Source organism: Panthera tigris, chromosome D3 (genome assembly GCF_018350195.1).
Source record: "Panthera tigris isolate Pti1 chromosome D3, P.tigris_Pti1_mat1.1, whole genome shotgun sequence".
NCBI lineage: Eukaryota > Metazoa > Chordata > Mammalia > Carnivora > Felidae > Panthera > Panthera tigris.
Window position 1 is genome coordinate 54,185,775 of NC_056671.1, and position 20,007 is coordinate 54,205,781.

The 20,007-nt window shown below is 40.2% G+C and overlaps 1 protein-coding gene across 1 annotated transcript in view; it reads right to left on the bottom strand.

Annotated features, from left to right (window-relative positions):
- Nucleotides 1-19,454: 19,454 nt before the first annotated feature.
- Nucleotides 19,455-20,007, bottom strand: part of CCDC178 (coiled-coil domain containing 178) — a 463,104-nt gene continuing 462,551 nt past the window's right edge. The window contains exon 21 of the mRNA XM_042962674.1: nucleotides 19,455-19,574. Coding sequence (XP_042818608.1) covers nucleotides 19,527-19,574 — 48 coding nt within the window. The 3' untranslated portion in view covers nucleotides 19,455-19,526. The remainder of the gene's footprint in view (nucleotides 19,575-20,007) is intronic.

The window sequence follows — 20,007 nt, forward strand, 5'->3', positions numbered from 1 at the left end:
CCCTTTCTCTCTCCCTTCCTCCTTCCCTTCCCTTTTCTTTCTTTCTTTCTTTCTTTCTTTCTTTCTTTCTTTCTTTCTTTCTTTCTTTCTTTCATTTTAGGTTGCACTGATACCAAACACTGCAAGCCATTGCAGATGCCCATTGTGTCATTATTATATTGTTATTTCCACATGTGTCTGATCACGCCTAGACATTTGTCAAGTCAATGATTGCCTTATTCATCTTTTTGTCTCCATACAACCAGTACATAGTAGGTGCTCCATAGATGTTGAATAAATAAGTGAATTTCCTGGATGTCACTAAGAGTAAGAATAGTTGCATACCTATAACGTTTAACTGATAAATGAAAACAATGTTGTCATAGTGCCTCGGCTTCCTGTGGCCACCATGGCAGAATAGCCACACCCAAAAAGATGGGGTCAGATTGCACATGGGCACCGATGGCCACTTTCCTTTATTTGCTACACGAGTGAGGGCAGGTGGTAGAGAAGCTTAGAGAGACTGGAGCTTGAGGTTTGTAAAGGATAGGAAAATGGGGATAAAGAAACTTGAAAGCCAACCTTTGCTTTGGTTGCTGCTGACCTAGTTTCCAATCGGAATTGAGCAGTGAGCTTCCTCAGGGTCATAATGAGCAGTACTAACATTCTCATCCTGCAGAAGAGTGAGCTGACATGCAGAGGTTAATTGGCTGGTCATTCCCAAATTCAGAGCCAAGCTCTGATTTGGATATGAAGTTTGCATCTCTCTGCTCTACACCGAAGCCGGAAGGCCAAACGGAACTGGTCCACAGAAGCTACATGGGGACAGCGTGGGTCCTCTCTCTGCACCACAGACACAGAGATAATGCAGTGCACTATGTTAATTAACACTTAAAGCTGATACAGACGAAAATAAACAAATGCGCACCCATTCTGGTTCCACTTCTAAGACCTCATCCCGAGACCGTAACACAGTTTGTTTTACAGCTTCCCCGGTCACGTGAGAGCCAGCATAATGAAACCACTCTAATCTCTATTTTTCTAAAGTCTGTGTAGATACAGATGGCTCTGTTTTGGTCTCTGGGTTTTATTCTTATTTTGCCACAATTTTAACCTTTTATGTATCTCTTTCTGTGAGATATTCTCACTGTTTCCTCACTGCCTAGAGGCTCTGAGAGGCTTTTCATTTTCATTTTCCAACAGTTGTATCATGTTGTTCTTCAGAATATTGGGGATTTTTAAAAATTACGGAAGGTGTATTGTTGCTGTTACTGAGGATCCTGAGACACGGGGATGCCATTCCCTGCTTCATGAGAAAGTTTGTATCAGCTGCACTTTCTAACACTAGAGGTTGAAGAATAGATGCTTGATTTTCAAAGTATCCATGGCAGTTGTGCCCGGGAGGCTGCAAATAGCTTAGGAAGGGTGTGGGAAGATATCACCTCTAGGATGTGTTTCCCGCTCAAGGAAGAAAGAGAGACTATGAAGTAAAGAACAGAGTCATAAAATTAAGAGGGCTGGATCTGACACGGGTTCTGAAAGAGAAAAAAAAAAAAAAACAACAGGATATTGTCAAGCCTTACAATTCAGAAAAAAAAAATGGCAACATATAAACAGCTTGCAAAGCGCAATATCCAGTCTCATCCACTCGGCACATTCTGATCACCAGCCCCCAGCTTCCAGTTGCAATAAGAGAACAGACACATATAAAAATGACCAAAGCATCCCCCACATGTTTGCATAAATGTGGTAAGCAGCTCAGAGGAGGGATTTAAGAGGACTCTGCATTGTTCTTGGAGTCACTCAAGCTTAGCAAGGGTAGAATTCCATCTGTTCAGTTCAGTCCGGTTCAGTGAACTGGGTCACTTTCAATGGTTCACTAAATTCTGACTATCTAAAAATTACAGTTAATGTGTTTTAAAAATCTTGAGCTATATGACAAGAACACCTTATTACTTGTTCTTCCTTGCCCTTGGGTTGATCACCTCGGAGAGTGGGTAAACTGGAGAGCCTTCCATGAGATGGGGGAATTGGGTCCTTGTATCCCATGTCAGGTACTATCAATAGCTCTCCGTTAAAACCAAGAAACAAAACTCATTTTCTATCCCTTACTCCATCCTCTCCCTGACTGGAGTCTGGAGGCTGAGGTGACTATTTCTCACTCATGTGTGATCGATCTGGGAGCATCCTCTCTGAGGTAGAGGAAGGAGACAAGCATAGAACTAGAAAGCAGAAAAACTATTATAGAAAAATAATTACATGAGGGAAAAAAATCGTAATTCATGTTTCAGGGGTAAGTGTGAAAGTCTCGAAGCTCAGGATGCTCAGGGAGATATTCCAGGCTTTTGGCTTGTTCAAGAAGGTGGTTTTTACCCAATTCATATGATGTAAACATTTCCCAGACTTCTAAGAAGCTGTGAGCAAATCTAAGACAATAAAATATTTGTGTCCCTTGGATCTGTGATGAGTGTGTTGATTATTCTATGAATAACAAAATAAGCTTCTTATCACAAAGCCAAGATAGTTTTTTATCTTGGGTATTATTCAGCGGGGTGGGGACTTGAGCTATGTAGGAAATACCTTTATGGACAAGATGAAAATGTCAAGAAGTAGAATGAGAAAGAGGGAATGGATTTTTTTTTTCTGTCATTGGACTTGAGTAGCCTTGTTTTATTCTCATGTCACCTTTGCATATTAAAAATATATCTTGCCCCTCCTGGCTTCTGGTCTGCGTGACTTCCAGTGACAAGGTCCTGCTTGATATGTCTGTGTGACGAATCATCAGTGATGGACGAGAGCAGCAAGAGTTGAAAGCAACACCTGACATTTTCAAATAGGAAATGACACAAAACCAGACCAAAGACAGCTGCAAGTTTAAAGATGACACTCTTTCCAAAGATAGTTTTCAAAAAGATAAATATATTTGAAATAAATTGATTAAAATTGAGACCATGGTTACTGAATAATTATGGAGATGATCAATTAAACCTATAATGCTGATGGTATTTTTACTCTTCTACTCAAACATAACTAGCGTGAATTTATTTGTTCGAAATGAAATTCAATTTTTAGAGGTCTAGATATGTGGGTGTAGAGGAAGCGATCTGCATTTGATTCTTAAAGGCACAGGTGTCTTTCTAGAGCATGACAAATTGTATTATTTTTCCACCCAGTAAGTGCTGAAACATATAGAGAGCAGAAGACAGGGCACCTCTTCAGGCTTGCATTTGCACAAAGTGGAGGTACACAGTGATTTGCTGCTGTAGGCTCAGTTTCTCAGGGAAGGGATTACCCCCACCTCTAGCCTTGCTTTGCATGGTTTTCTCAGCTGCCAGCTTGGGAGGTCTTGTCCATATGCCTCTAGAGATGGTCCGTTGACCTCTGGGCAAGGGCTGTGCATGGCTGTGGTCCTTCCATAATTCCCACTGGGCCTACTAGTAGTACAGAACATGGCAGAAGGGCCTCTCTCCTTTGATCTAATTACTTAGCTAGTCTTCCCAGCTCTCTCTGATTGATCTAACCTATTCCCTGCACTTCCATCATGGGGATTATTCTCAAACATTAATGTGATAGAATCTCTCTGCTTAAAAGTCTCTGTAGCTACCTATTGTCCAAAGGATAAGGTGTAATTTCCTTACCAGACATCCATCCCTTCATTATAATATTATTCCAATAACATTCTGAGTTTCTTCCCAGATTCGTTACCATTTCTTGAGTTCTCGCTCATCTTTTACGATCCACTGAAGTCTCCTCTTTGAAAGACTTCTGCGATTACTCTGCTTGGCCCTTCCATTCTCTTCTGAATCATACCATGGATGCCTCTGTGGGAGCAGCTGTCTCAGGGTATGGTAATGATGTGTCCATCTTTCTTCCTATTTCCCCATCTAGACGGTGTGGCAATCAAAAACAAGAATGCACCCATGCCTAGCACGGTGTTGAATGCTTGTTGAAAAAAAAAGTGTTTAATTGAAGGGAATTTTTAAAAATGTGATTTGTTCTGTTTTCTGTTCCGGCTCTCCACTTTAATATAGTTCCAAGGTACTATCTCTGTTTCTGCTATTTGCATTTCTGTTACTTTCTTTCATATTATTTACAAATATAGGTTTATTTGAACATGGACTTGTTTACTGATTTTCTCTATTAGTAGAATATGATCTCCATAATGCCAAGGATGCCATCTTTTTTGTTTAAAATGTATCTACCACTCCTGGCTTTGCCTGCTCAGTAGATATTTGTTGACTAAAACAATGAATGAACGAATTTTCCAGCAGAGGATATTGGCATTACAAATAGGTTACTTTCAATTCTTTCGGTAATGACTAAAAATTGCTTTCCCCCTTATTTGCTTTCTTCTTGGCTTTGACGATTCTTTCTACAGTTTCCCTACTGTGTAAAACAAAAAATCTTGCAGCTAGAAAAGAATAAAAATGAGTGAGGAATTTACAAAGAACCCCTTTTACATGATGACTATGGAATCCTTTTGTGAATGGTTGAGTTCCCTCAGTTCATGCGCCAGCGATTACCCCTTCTCCTTTCTCATGCTTCTTTTTCCTACTCGCAGGTCTGCCCAAAGCTGCTGGCTAAGCCGCCTCAAATACAAAGGGGAATTAATATTGTAAGGACATTTAGAATTCAGTGCCCACTCCACTGTGATGTTTTAGGAAATCAAGGCAGGGTTTCAACCCTGATAGAGAATGGAAATCTCAATATACTTGGATTTAAGCCCATCATGGTCAGGGCTTATTTTAGGAGTCATTATCTAATAATGCTGTGAAAACTGAAACTCTAAAGCAAATAAGGGTCCCTGAGTGTTCACTTTCCTCTTTAGCCCCATGTTAATAATAATAATAATAATAATAATGATACTTGTTTTGAGTCAAGAGAGAGGAGTTAGGCTCTAATACTGAAGTGTGTGTGTGTGTGTGTGTGTGTGTGTGTGTGTAGCTGCAGGGATGCCCCTAAGTTAGATGAGTGACTTAATCCATCTGATAGATGCTTCACTGTGTAGTTAAGGGGCCCCTGTAAGTGACATGCTGTCAGAAGGAAGAGCCTAGCAATCACGACTGTCCCCAGTAACGTTGTCCACTCTAGTTTTGGCTCTCCAGAATGGGGTCTGCTACCAACACACCGTCTATCTTAACTCAGAAGCTGAAACAGCTCAAAACCAGGAAACACAAACTCATAGATAGAGCTCATTTAGTGTCAATATAGGTTCCTTCATCTTCATGAGATCAGCTTCTTCACTGAAATGAACTGGATGGTGACAGTGGCTATTGTATGGCTTGTTGGGAGAATTAAGTAGTGTGTAAAGTGCTCAGCCTCAGTCACTGGCACACGACAAGAAAAATGCTGTTACCACTATTAACATTAGTCCTGTTAACTGGTTAGAACAAACTTAGGTTATCTTTTTCTCTTCTCCACATGCTCTCTCACGAAAAATAAACAAACGCCAGACTCTAGCATTCAGAACCACTCCTTAGTGGCTGAGAGCACAGATTCTGAAATCCAGCTATTTGGGTTTGAATTCCGGCTCCATAACTTACGGGGTGGGTAACTTTGGGCAAATTATTTGGCCTCTTTGTGCTATAGTCTCCTCCTCTATAAAATAATGGCAAAGACTGCACCTTTTTCCCTGGCGTGTGATGAGGAATAAGTAACTTATTTGAGAAGCTTGGAACCGTGTATATAGTAAATACATAGCACCTGGTAGGATCATTACTAGTATTCTTGTTAACACTGAAGTCACTTGCAGAGTAAGGAGGGGGACTACATTGTATAAACACGCTATAGAACGTCCACACAAAGCTCCCAAACTATACAGCACAAGGCAGCCGGCTGCCCTCTGTTTCTCTTCCAAATCTTCAGAAGACTCTCTTCCCACTCCCAGGCTGAATCTTCTCCCCTATAAACCCTTCTTTTTCCAGGCCACAGGCTTGTGAATGTGTAAACTAGCCTAATCCTCACTGCCTTCTCTTTCCTACAGAGGAGCAGAGTGACTCATTCAAACTACTAATAAATATACAAATAATTCCTTCTAAAAGAGGGCCACAGCTGTAAATCCTTTATACATCAATAGTCTCTCTAGATCACATGATTACATTAATGATTTATCCAAATACCTATCACCAAGCCTGCACATTGGCTCTTTGGCTCCTATTTCTAGGGTACAAGTCCTCTGGCTTAGTCATGTCTGGGTTGGAAACTGGTTGGAAACCAGCATTCCATGCTGCTCACCTCAACTAACTCTAGTCCTATGGCTGGTAGAACTCTTGTTCTTTACAGGATTTATGTCTTAGTTTCCCCCTGACTGTGGATTCTAAGACTAGTCCTTCTAGCTCTGGACTTTATTTCAGTTCTACAGATCGAGTCCTATCCTTGTTCCTTACCCTTTGAGAGAGAACACGATGTCCTTGTCTGAACTCCAAGGACACTCTTCTGTGCTTTATGCTATCAGCACTGAGGGAAACAGAGCCGGCTAAAGTGTATTGAAAACCAGTGTGTCAGATACTTAATATGTATTTGAATTTCACAGTGACCATATAAAATAAGTTTTATTATACCTTATCAGATGCAGAAACCAGGGCTCAGAGAGGTTGAGGGACTTGCCCCAAATCACACAGTAAGTAAGTAGTAAAGATAGTATTTAAACTTGAGTCTGTTTAACTTTCACAGACTGTGTCTGTTTCTTCCATTTATCATGCTGCTTCGTTATTATTAGAAAATGGTGTTTAAAATTTTAATGTGATGATTGCATTTTAATTTTACATATAGTTTTTATACTCTTCTCCTGGGGGTAAGATTATGAATGAGATGGAAAAGAGTGATACCACCATGTCCTGACTATTTTCTCTTGTCTCCTCTCTTTTCCCTTTCTCTCACTCTTCTCTACTTATTACCTACATATATATATATATATATATATATAGACACTTATTAGATACCATCTAATATTTACTGAGAACTTTATGTGAAGCTAACGAAAACCTCTTCACCTTTTTCAATGTGACAGAAACGTAGAAGCTTTATCCGTGTCTTGGGATAGTCAGTGACCAGCACCGAGCAGGGCCAGCATTTGGCAAAGCCTCACTTCCACACCTGCTTTGTGGCCTAACGCTCCAGCTAGGCTGGCCGTGGAGGTGGGCACTGTCACCCACGGAGCTGTGCTACGATAGCCAGGGTTCCTGCAAGGGCTGGTCAGGGAAGGTCGCTTCTGTGCTCAGCAACACAAAGTCCCCAGTGGGCTTCTCACTGAACTGTTTCGGATTTGAGAGGCAGTGGTAATCTCAACTGATTTGCAGAACTGAGATGTGATGATGAATACTAAAACCCTTCTCCTTGGAGGTTAGCTATTTCTTCCAATCGTCTTATTGGTTAAATTTTCAAAGAGGTGCCTGTTTAAGGACCTACCTCTCCAGAGACGCCAATCACAAGTCTGCCATGGTACCTACCATTCCCTCTACTGGAGTCACTTATCTTAATTGTTTAAGGTGGTACTTTTTCTTTTAAGTATAGTTGAACACTTATTAAAAATTTACATGGAAACTCCATTAATATGTTATTTGAAAGGATTGCACATGAATATGAAATATCAGAGGGCAGGATAAAAACTCAGGAGACACTTTGGGTCTGTTATAGCTACCTGAACTCCTGATTAAACAAAGTCAAGCCTGATGTTTGGAAACAGGCAATTAATGGGGGGGTTGCTGTTATTACTGTATCTTCTTTCAAATTGTAAATTTCAAAAACATACCTAACAGAACATGTAACTACCACGAAATGGGTCTCAGAATAGTGATCAAAAATGTTTGTTGTGTGTGAGTGCGTGTACACGGAAAGGTAATTTCAAAAGTGGAATGTCTATGATTGGTTGCAGAAGCCTTATGCACACTGGCTCCCTAGCTCCTACACACAACTTTTCAAAAGAGCATGAGAATTGGAAAACCCACTTAGAAGAACATCACGATATAGCCAGCAGTAAAGAGAAGCCTCTGCAGTAGTACCCTTCTCTAATAATATCCCATTCTTGTGTCCCTTTTACTCATAAACTGCCTAGCCAGATGAGAAGAATGACGAGGGGCAATGAAGAATGAGAAGAAAAGGGATCAGCGAAGGAAAAGGTGGAGCAAGACAGTGATGCAAAGCAGGCAAGTGGTGGTGGAGTACATGGTGGAGGGCGAGCCAGGGTGGGGAGCTGCCACATGGAAGAAACTCAGGTGAGATCAAAGGAGGAAGCTCTTCTTGAAATAGGATTCATCTCGTGGTATTTGGATGAATCGTATTTCAATAGGATTGTGTGTGGGATCCATACATCACGGATTTCTAAGATCAGAAATATTTTCTAAAATTGGAAGTGGGAGGGCACCTGGGTGGCTCAGCTGCTTAAGTGCCCAAGTCTTGGTTTCGGCTCAGGTCATGATCTCATGGTTCATGAGTTCGAGCCCCGCATTTGGCTTCGAGCCGACAGTGCAGAGCCTGCTTGGGATTCTCTCTCTCCCTCTCTCTCTGCCCCTCCCATAGGGACTCTCTCTCTCTCTCTCTCTCTCACACACACACACACACACAAAATAAATAAATAAACTTAGAAAAATAAAAGTGGAAGTGGGGAAGGAAGGTAATTAGAGCAAGCATCTGGCAAGGGAAAAGGAGTGCAGGGGAGGGAAAGAGACACGGTCCAACATGGACACTTCATCTGTTTAGTTTAGTTTAGTGTGTGTTTACACTTTGTGTGTACATTTGGTTGTATCATTTAAAAAAATGAAAAGAGTTTTAGATAATTTGTTATTGCATAGCAGTGTTGAGATCGGAAAGGACTCATAGCTACTGTAATTGTTCTGTCAAAAGCTCTATGAAGTCCTTAACTGAGCCAGAATCTTCTATTTTTGTGTGCGAGTACTATTTAGTAACAATAACACACCTCACAGAATACCTCAGGTGGAAGTGAGCAGCCTGACCCTTAAGTGACAGACACCTACCCCTACGTACCAAGAACCAGGCTCCTTGTTCAAAGTCATGCAAGGAGGAAGGTGATGGAAAGTGGATGTGTCAGCTCCAGGAAGAGGGGGTAGGCTAATTTCCCTGTCGGTGTATTTTGCATGTGAAATAGGATAAGGTTTGTCTGCATTTTTGCCTGTTTTTTCATAGATTTTACTCTTTGTCCTTAACAGAGAGAAGGAAACTGTAGGCTTATCCTTCTCTCTGCCCCCGCCAATGGGACCTCCTAAGGAAAAGCCAAAAGGATAATTCTTTTACGATTAGGAAGCAGGAAGTTTGACAGCTTCTGAAAATAAAGGCCTGTGTTCCATTTTCTGGCAGGTTACTGTGGTTCGTCTTCTGTCCGGGACCTGGATGAAAACGTCAGTGAGTATCTCAAAGGTCAGAATTTCAGAACTGCTGCCACAAGTGTATTGTCACCGAGTATTAATGACTCTCTCACTGGTTCTCTTTTTTTAACAGGCCTGGTCATGTCCGGGGGAATGCCAGGTACATTTTTCTTAATGTATGAGCACAAGTTACATATAACAACCTAACAACACAATACTGCCTCTTTAATGCTAATCTATTCCTTGCAATCTACTAGATACATGTAGAGTCATTGGTGTGTATCAAGAGAGCAAAATCAGATTCTGAAAATATCTGAAAGGATGCACTAGAGTGTACATAATAATGTATTTTAATCTGCCAGGCCTTAAAATTAATCATGAATTCCCACAGAGATTTTAATAATTTTGAGATGATGTTTTTTTATTTTTTTATAGAGTAATATTCTTGGACAGAGTTTTCTCAATGCTGCATAGGGGGAAAAAAGTCAGTGGGGGAGGGGGAAACGGGGCAATTTCTCACTTGCCACAGCATAGGAGCTATGTTTATTGGGGAACATGTTTTCTTTTGCTCCTAACTAAAAAGCCAGGTAGTGTTTCAAAGAAAGGCTTTATCACACCATAAAAGCTGGCAAATCGCAGGAAGTTTATTAGGGGTAATAATGTGCATTTGTTAAGCAAGGGAATAGTCCTGAAGGGAAGAGGTCCACCCTGGCGAGGGGGTGGATGTCTCTACAACATTAGGGAACTTGGCTGTCAGCAGTTTTCAGAGTTGCGCAGGAGGAAAGTCTTGGTAATCAAACCTGCACTAGGCTCTAGAAAGGGTGACCGTATTATTTATTGTCCAAACAGGAACTTTTGAGAGGGAAAATAAAAGTAAATAATCACACTGGGAGGGCACGTAGCAGGAGTATAGAGATTCAGTTTTCCAATTTGCCTTTCAAAGAGGGGTGATCATGTCTGCTTCCTTTACCTCACCAAGATGCTGTGGCTGAAACCCATTTAGGCTCTTCCAAGTTAATCAAACAAAGATACTATGCAAACTTATTATATAGCTTTTTTTTTTTCTGAAAAGTAACAGTTAAAAATGTATTATAGGCTGATGACTGAGGATTTCCAGAGCACTAAAAGAAATAAGCCCCTAGAGAATATGCTGGGCTTCCTATAACGTTTTAACTCTCTATGAAACACCTCACTAAGGTGGGGAGAAGTGAATTGTTTTGTGGTTGACCAAGTACTTGGTAACTTTCCCTGAAATGAAGTGGTCAGAACACGTCTCAGTCCTTTTTCTTCCTATCCATTAGAAAGCAGTTTTTAAAAAGTGTGTACTTAACTTACCTCTGTCTCCATCTGAAAACATTTTCTAAGGACTGAGGTAGATGATGGCTTGTCAGAAGTTGGTGAAATGCTATTATTGGCCTCGTTATTTTGGGAGAACCAACTCATTTTTTTCTTGGTCAGTGTATGTGTGGAATATGCTTGGAAATTTTACCTAGTGGAAATTATACCTATGAGAAGGAGGTAGAGACAGAAGTTCCAGGGAACAGATGTGTGATTATAAAGCCCTGAAGTACATTATCTTCAAATAATGTGCAGCCTGGTGGAATCAGAAATCACACTAGTGGTATGTGTTCCTGTGAGAAACTATTTTATTATTCTTTGGGTTGGGTGGTGGAATAAAATTTGTAAAATGAACACAAAAGAACAGTAAATAAACTGCTGATTTTATAAAATATTATAAAAATATTTTTTAATAATGTCTTCAGTTTGGGAAGAGTTGCTTGTGAGAACTTAGCTTGTCCCCGTGGTGAGTGTGTAGATATGTCCCTATGAAAGGACCCTGCCATTGTTGCAGTGAGGAACTGAGATGGGGTGAGGGGGAGCAGAGAGGGAATGGTTTACAGCAACTCAGGCAGAAGAACCCCTCAGGGAAGTCCTCCATGGCCCCAGGCAAGAGCAATAAAAACAAAGAAATGGCTGCCAGGAACCCTAAGGATGTCCTGAACCAGCATTTCTTCTTCCCAGAGTTATTCTAAGAAGTGTAGGACAGCTTTGAAGTGCTTCCTGAGGGTGTGGAACACCACCAAGAGGGTTGGTGAAAGCCAAGGAGCCTTGGATTGAGATGTGGGGACAGAGAGGGACCATGAGAAACTGAGGAGCAGTGGTCATGTGGGGACCCAAAATATCTCCACGCAGCACAATTAGAGCAAAATGGCCAAAGACAAGGTAGAAGAGTGACTTCTCATTGAGAATTTGCAGGGTTAGGAAACGCCTGAATTCTCATAAACCCTCAACACTTCAGTAGGAGTATTGATAGGCCTATGAATGGAATGAGCTTACCCTGAAGACACCATGACAACTCTGAGATGTGTGAAAACAAGCCCCGAGTAGACCTGAGATAACTAAAGCAAATTTCCTTAATGAAGTGAAATGTGGAGCTAAAATGGGGATTATATGGACACAGAGGAAAAAAAAAGAAAAGATTCCACATTTTCCACACCTGCATCTTTGCTTGTGAGATATCCGACCACTCTACTGGTATTCTCTCTAGCATTTTGCTCATTGCTTGGTAGGCAACTTATAAAGATTTTTCCATTGATTAAATGGAATGAAAACAACAGCCTTTCAAAAATAATCCAGGAAAAAAAAATAAACCAGGAAAAAAACCCCCCAACATAACAACACAACAAAATCCTCAGTAACAAGTACATGAATGTCAAGTTGAATATTTGTCTTAAAGATTTAAAGAGCTCCTAGGTGAGGGTTGATGAACCAATGCCAACACTCACTGGGGGCAGAAAAACAGTAAAGGAGCTTGAAGCTTGGTATAAACCAAGCTCGTCCTACAGGTGGGCATGCTATTGTGGTTTGCTAACCAAAGGAGGGCGAGACCAGAGTTCCTGGAGATCTTTAAAAATGGGACCGACAAGGATCTATCTGAAAATCATTTATGTAAACCTGTTTAGAAATAGGGGAACGATGATTTCTTGATTCCTTTGTCCCGAGAAATATAGCTTCAGCTCTAATCTAATCAGAGATCAATTTATCTTCACTTTGGTAGTCTTGGTTATTAATACATTCACAGCAGATATTTTAGAACCAAAGCTGCAGTTTCCTTTGAAGACAGTATTTTAATTTTTGATCAATATTGTGTGTTTGATAACAGATCTGGCATATAAAGCTGAAAATGCCACACGCCCTGTAGGGAGCCCTTTATTTCTAGTGACATATATTGGAGTTATTCTTCTTTGTTCATATGATTTACCTTCAAAAATCTATTGAATGTGCCCCCAGAGAAGTGCAGATAGCTGTTTTAATAATCATATTGGTATTCGGGTGGAATGGAGTGGGGATAGAACTGAAAGAACTTGCAGGGAATATTGTTCCTGGAATCTCTGGTTCCATCAGCCTGCACATCATATTTAAAGTGCAGTAGTATAGCCAGAGTTTGCAGAATGAAGTTAGCAAGTTCATTCTTGTAAATACTGATCTTTCACCCTCCTTCCGAGCTTGGAGAGTGGCACAATCTTGAAACATATCAGAAGTGCCACAATACGCTGCTAGGTCAACAGATGGCAGGGTTACACTATCTCTTGTCTCTCTCCCACCAAGGGCGACAGGGATTCATCCAGACCATTTGACTGCCTGGTGTCCAGTGGTGGCCTTAGGTGAGCTGGTATTCAGGTCTCCAAGTTCTGTTTCTGACCCAGGGATTCTGTGCTGTCAGAAAGAGCTGATGAACTGAGGTAGCCCTTAGGCTTGACCTTCACTGGCAGCTTACTTACTGAGTCTATGGAAGCAACGGAAGACTGGATTCTTCAACCATGATATCAAATATAGAGTGTAGAGTAATAGTTTTTTTAATATCTCTTGATCTTTTGCTTATGATATTCTTGGGGTATCACCCATGACAATGAGTCCTGAACTACACTTTTAGTGTAGTTTTAGTAGATATAGATATAGATATAGATATAGATATAGATATGTATAGATATTTATTTGTAGTATATATAGTATATATATAGTACATATATAGTACAAATATAAATGTATAAATATATATAGTAAATATATATATTTATAAATATATACTATATAGAAATATATAGAAATATCTATAAATATAAGTATATAGTATATAAATAAATACGTACTATATAAAAATATATAGTATAATACATTGTATATATACTATATGTTTTATATAGTATATATATAGTATAAATAGTATAGAGTATAAATATATAGTATAAATACTATATACTAGATATACTGTATACATACTATATATATATTTATACTATATACCATATATATATTTAATTTATAGCACAATACCCTAGGAGGCAGATATTATGCCCATTGTACAAATAAGAAAACTGAGATCTAGAAAGGTGAAGTACCTTGCCTAATATCCCATGCACAGTAAAGAGTAGGGTGGAGATTTGGAATCAGGTGTGTTTGTTCCGAAGTCTGTGCTCGCTTTCGATGCATGAAGCTTTCCTAGGGTAGGAGCTACACATTGCCCCTTGTTAATTCATAAAGGGTGCTGGGGTTTAGTTGTGATTAATATGATAACTAGCTTGGAGATGTAGCATTTGTAGTCTTGCCCAGTTTACTTTTATTGAGCTCTTTAAGTTCTAGTGAGCAATCATGAGACGTGATCCTCCAAGGCACAGGAGCGTCTCAGGACGTGTGCGTTGCACAGCAAGACTGGGGCAGTTAGGAAATGAATCCTGGCCCCCGAGTCTCCTGCTTTGCTATGTCATCTGCCTCTTACAATGTCTGAAAGGCAGTTCTTTCAAATTTACGTCTGTTGGCCTAGGTCATTGTGTGGGAGCAATTAATTTTTCCAGGTACTCCTCAGCATTTTTCAGCCACCTTCAAAACCAACCTTGTCATATTTTAATTGAACCATATCACTTGTGTTTCTAACATTGATATGGATTTTACACAGCTGTTTACACTAATATGTGTTAAAATGCCTAATTACCGCTGCAATCACAGCCTGGCTCAATAGTCTTGCCAGCTCTTAAATATATGGTCGTGTCTTAATCAAACACAAACGCCAATAAGCATCCTAAACTCCTGCAATTTGTAAACTAGATTAAGGGCAATAAATGTGACCCTTCAAACAAGAACACAGAATTTTGCATATTTCATGCTAATATGCTCATCTGTTTGTTTTGCTGTTGTTTCCCAGATTTTCAAAAATGCTTGTTGATAAAATGAGGTCAGAATGTGAGATGAGGTGGGTGTTTATAGTGGGATTGAGGGAAAGGCTTAAAAAGGCCTGAAAAAGCTGTACTATAATAGCATCTTTTATGTATGACTTCATAAACTTATATTAAATTGTTGGCTGACAATTCTTCAGGCAATTAGGTAAATTTGCTATTACTTATTTTTTAACAGGTATTTGAACACCTGCTACTATATGGAGTATGAAGTCAGAAAAATCAGAGAACTATGCATGTAAGTTTCTCTGAGAGCACAGAGACGGGAGTGGTTGTATTGAAAGTTCAGGGAAGACAGGGGCTCCAGGGTGGTTCAGTCAATTAAGGTCCGACTTTTGATCTCGGCTCAGGTCTTGATCTCACGGTTGTGAGATGGAGCCCTATGTCCAGATTCTGCACTGGGCATGGAGCCTGCTTGAGATTCCCTCTCTCCCTCTCCCTCTGGCCCTTTCCCACTCTCTCTCTCTTGCTCTTAGAAAGAAAGAAAAAAAGACAAGAAAAGACAAGAAAAGACAAGAAAAGAAAAGACAAGACAAGACAAGACAAGAAAAGAAAAGAAAAGAAAAGAAAAGAAAAGAAAAAAAGAAAGTTAATTCAAGGAAGACTTCACAAACGAGATACATTTGCATTGGAGAAATGGGAGGATTTTCCAGGAGAGCAAGGAAGAGAAAGATAGACAAGAAATAGACAATAGCAGTCATAGTCTATGAAATGGAAGTCCATGAAATGGAAGTCCATGAAATGGAAGAGATCACAGCAATTTGGAAACTACAGTATTTCAGTGTGGCTGGGGAAGAGAGTGCCTCTGGGGGGAACTTAGGAGATGTAACATCAGGAACATTGTGGCAAACCCTGCAGGTGATGGCGTGTCTCCTAACAGTAAGAGGATGTGCCAACTATAACATACCAAGAAAAGAAAGTTAATTGGAGAGCTGCCATTTGGCCCTCGGCAATTTAATCAGTGGTCACCCAACCCATCTTCAAAGAAATATGTGCCCAGAACACCTAACCGGCTTATAGTGCAGAAGACTGTGGCAGTTCGTGGACATCAGCAAGGAACCATTAGGCTTACCTCTCTTTTCATCGCTTAATTTATTGATTGAGCCACGTATTCATTCTATAATATTTCAGCACTTGTGCTAGTCACTGAGTAAATGACAGTGATGCTCTCTTCTGTCTGAGAATAAGATATCATGGAATAAAAACATCGTATCTGGCAAAGAATGAGAATGATGTCGCCTTCGTTTATTTAACTGATAGAAACATGCCACTTTCCTGATTATATAGATTCTCTAATTTCAATTTCTACTCAACTCATTTAAGAGAATATTTATTTTTTAATGATAAAATGAGGGAAAGGCTTAAAAAGGCCTGAAAAAGCTGTACTATAATAGCATCTTTTATGTATGACTTCATAAACTTATATTAAATTGTTGACTGACAATTCTTCAGGCAATTAGATAAATTTGTTATTACTTATTTTTTAACAGGCATTTGAACACCTGCTAGTATATGGAGTATGAAGTCAGAAAAATCAGAGAACCATGCATGTAAGTTTCTCTGAGAATAAATACATGTTTAAAATAAAAACATGCTTAAAGTGGAGACCGCTAAGAAACATCAAGTATACTTAAAAATCAACACAGGCTGAAAATTATGAATAATGATGAGTAATATAACTTTTGGGGGGCATACACAGACACACACACACACTTATAACCTCCATAAGGGCAGAAATCATGTTTGTCTTGTTCACAACTGGATCCCTAGTGTCCGGCATGCCATGTACTTGGTAAGTAAGTTGTTGAATGCATGATGTGGTAGGTTATACAACTGTTTCTAACTCTTCTCCTCTCCCTCTATCCACACCCTTTGCCAGGTGCACTTGCAGTCCCTCCCATCCTAGTGGTGTTGGTCTTGGCCATTTGATTTCCTTTGGTGATGGAAAGTGGCTGGGAGTGATAGTGAAGCAATGCTGAGCTGCCCTCCTAGGAAGCATTCCTGCTTCCACTCAGCCTGGTGCATTTCTGCCCTGAACACAAGGTGAACCTCTGCCAGTCCTTTCATTAGCAGCCCCTAACCATTCAGCAGATGGAGCATGGGCTACCCCAATTCGCCTTGAGCTTCTTTTTACTACAAATGTAATTTGTACATATCTTAATGCTTGGGGCTTTTATTGTAGGAACCAAGACTAAATGAGAACCTCAGTAAGGTTACCTTGAAGAAGATCCCAAGTAAAGGATTTAGATGCAGGTAGTTTGTTGGGAGGTGATCCCTGGAAGCAGTCTTGACAGAGCAGGAAGAAGATAGGAAAGTAGGAAAGACAATACATGTGCACTATTCATTGGTTCTTGCTGTGGGCTACTAGGTCTTAATCTCCATTGGGAGCCTTCTGAGGATTGCATAGAGGGTACACCCCAGAACTTCTCTCTCCAAAACATGGGATGTTGGGGTATTTTTCCACTGATGGCTGTATCTCATTAGTTATGGGTTCAGCCTTGCTGCAGGGATATTATTCCCTTACCCCATGCCCACACTTCCTGGCTGTGGTTGTGTTGTGTGGCTTTAGAGAAAGTCTTGAGGCAGAAAAAAGGAAGGAAGTTACTGCTTGCATTTGAGCAAGGATGGTGGCAGAGTAAGTCCATGGAAATATTTACCACATCTGCTCTGAAATCAAATATGGGCCAAGGGGATGTGATGTGGGTGACCAAAAAATGTCTGCTTTGAGATAATGCTTATGCAAAGTGCTTTGTGGACCATCAAGTTCTAAACAAATGTTATTGGTTATTACTAGTGAAAAAATTCAAATATTCTTGTTTATAATAAAAGTTTATCAAACAATATGGCTCATCCCAATTAATAATATCTGTGATACTATTGTGCAGGGTTGTACAGTCATTTGTTTGCAAAAGGCCAGAGATTGGGTGGAATATTCATACACCCATTGCTACTTTGCTGGCTTACTTTTAATCTCTCCCAGAAGTGTTATCTAGCTACCACCCAGTTAACACACACACACACACACACACACACACACACACACACCCCAGAGATCTAGGCACCCTTTCATTGCTTCCAGATTTCTTTATTCCAATGAGTGTGTGAAAACCCAGATGGGAACAAAGGGATTGGAGAATATTCAGTTCTTCCTTTTACTCTTCCTGTAAATTGGGAGCAGGAGATTATAATTGAGAGGTTAATAAAATGCATTCTTTGTAGAACTGCTCTCTCAAGCAGGAATAGTTCACTTGTGTAGCAGGAATCTTACACACTTGCTATGACTTTGCTACTATCCCACAAACATGTCCAGGCCGTAATTAAGCTGCAGTGTCATAGTTCAGAGTATAGGCCTATCACACTCAAATATGTATGATTATGTCCTCATTAAGGGATACTCAGTAATTGCTTATAGAAAGTGGAATTATAAGAAGATTCCATGTGGCAAGGCCCATAAGGGAGAGGGACTCTGATGGAATGAATCCAACATGCACACCTCTTTGGAGAAAGACATCACTCAACTGTGAAAGATCACTGTGACCCTTGCTTTACATTCCATCAAAAAATTGTTAGGTCCATCAGCTTAGTTACCCTTTAGCCTTGTGTGGGCATTGACTCAGAGCTATGGAAAGATGAGTGTGAGTATGAAATTGTTTAGCTTGATTATCATTTCCTTAGAATGAAAAATCCTGAATTCATTGGCAAAAAAGAACAAAACTCTGCTGCTTCTAAGTTAAACAAGTGTTGTTAAAGTCAGTCTGCTGTTCTAATAAATAACTCCACAGTATAAATGGTTTCATAAAATGAAAGGTTATTTCTTACTCATGCCAGTCTATTGGATCTGGGAGGCTGGTGGGTTGCTTGTCTAGGCCATCATCCAAGCATCCAGGCTTTTCCTGTCATGAGATTTACCTTCATTCAAGTCCTCCAAGCATTCTTTCACTTCAGCTAAGAAATAAGGCTCTTTGGTGGGCCTGGAAGTAGCTCACGTCACTTCCATTCATATCCTTTGGTGAGATCCCTTAGTCACATGGCCATTCCTAACTGGAACAGATACTGGAGAAGGTAACCTAACTGAATGCCCACAAAGTAGAGGAGAACTCAGATGTGGGTGAGATCTCTGAGTTTCCACTAAGGAATAGAAACGTGGGGGCTAAATGAACAAAGAAACCATAGGAGGCTTCATTTTTTACTTTGTGGGTCTGTAATTAATTTAGTATCCCCATCTCCAAATCCAGGTGAGGTTGGCTATAAGTTTCATCTATTATGTGGATGTTCCACTTCGGACATGTAGACAATCTCCTCTCATGTGGAGACATTTTGCATTTCTGGTTTTGTCCTGTGCCTCTGGTCTTGCTTTGGCATTGTGGACAGAAAAGGAGATTAAGACAACTCTGTTTTTGCACAGCTGAGGCTCATGGTTGGCATTCTGCTAATCAGCAGACTGCTTGGAACAATCACTACACAGGCAGTTAGGGCTCCTAAATATCCAGCAGTTTGGCGATGAATATCTGAACCAGAGTCTGGAAGGGTGAGAGAGGGAGGGAGTTCATGTATTATAATCTTCAGGAGCATTTTCAATATATTCCTGTTGGTCTTAGGATGACTCAGCATCAGATGTGTGTTGCTGAGAGAAGGGAAGTCAGAAGTAGATTTTGCAGAAACTCGCTTGTACCTGGCATTGCTTCACCCTCCTGAAAAATTGCTACTTGTGACTCTAAGTTGCTCTCTCTGTGATTGCACCTCTTTCTCCTCATAGCATATTGGTGATATCTTCTCTTTTATGAAGAGCAATTTTCCTTCTTGGTAATCACCAAAGTTCGGTGTAGTTGTCTGTGAGGGCCACCATAACAAAATACCACAGACTGGGTGGCTTAAACAACAGAAATTTATTCTCACAATTCTGGAGGCTGGAAGTCCAAGATCAAGGTGTTGGCAGGTTTGGTTCTTCTTGAGGCCTCTGTCCTTGGCTTACAGATGGCTATCTTTGGTTGTGTCCTCATATGACCTTTCTTCTATGTGCAGGGATCCCTACTGTCTCTTCTTCCTGTAAGGACACCAGTCATACTAGATTAGGGTTCCATGCTTATGACCTCACTTCCCCATAACCACCTCTCTAAAGGGCTTATCTCCAAACATAATTACATGGAGGGTTAGGGATACAACATATGGATTTGGGGAATGGGGGCCACGATTCAGTCCATAACATTCAGAATATGAAAAGTTCTCAGGCAACAACACATCCTACCTTTTGGTTTCTTAAGACTCTGTAGTTTCAAATTTCCTTGAATCTTCTGACTCACAAAAAATCATGAGTGGCAATTGTGCCAAGGATTCCAGTTAGAAAAGCAGAGTTGGTAAACTGAATCTCATTATGTAAAACTTAGATGAATTTAGTTTCAGAATATTGAGCAGCGCCTAATCCATCTTGAAAAAACATTTCAAGTTTTGAACTGGGAAGTTTGGATGAATTAAGCAAG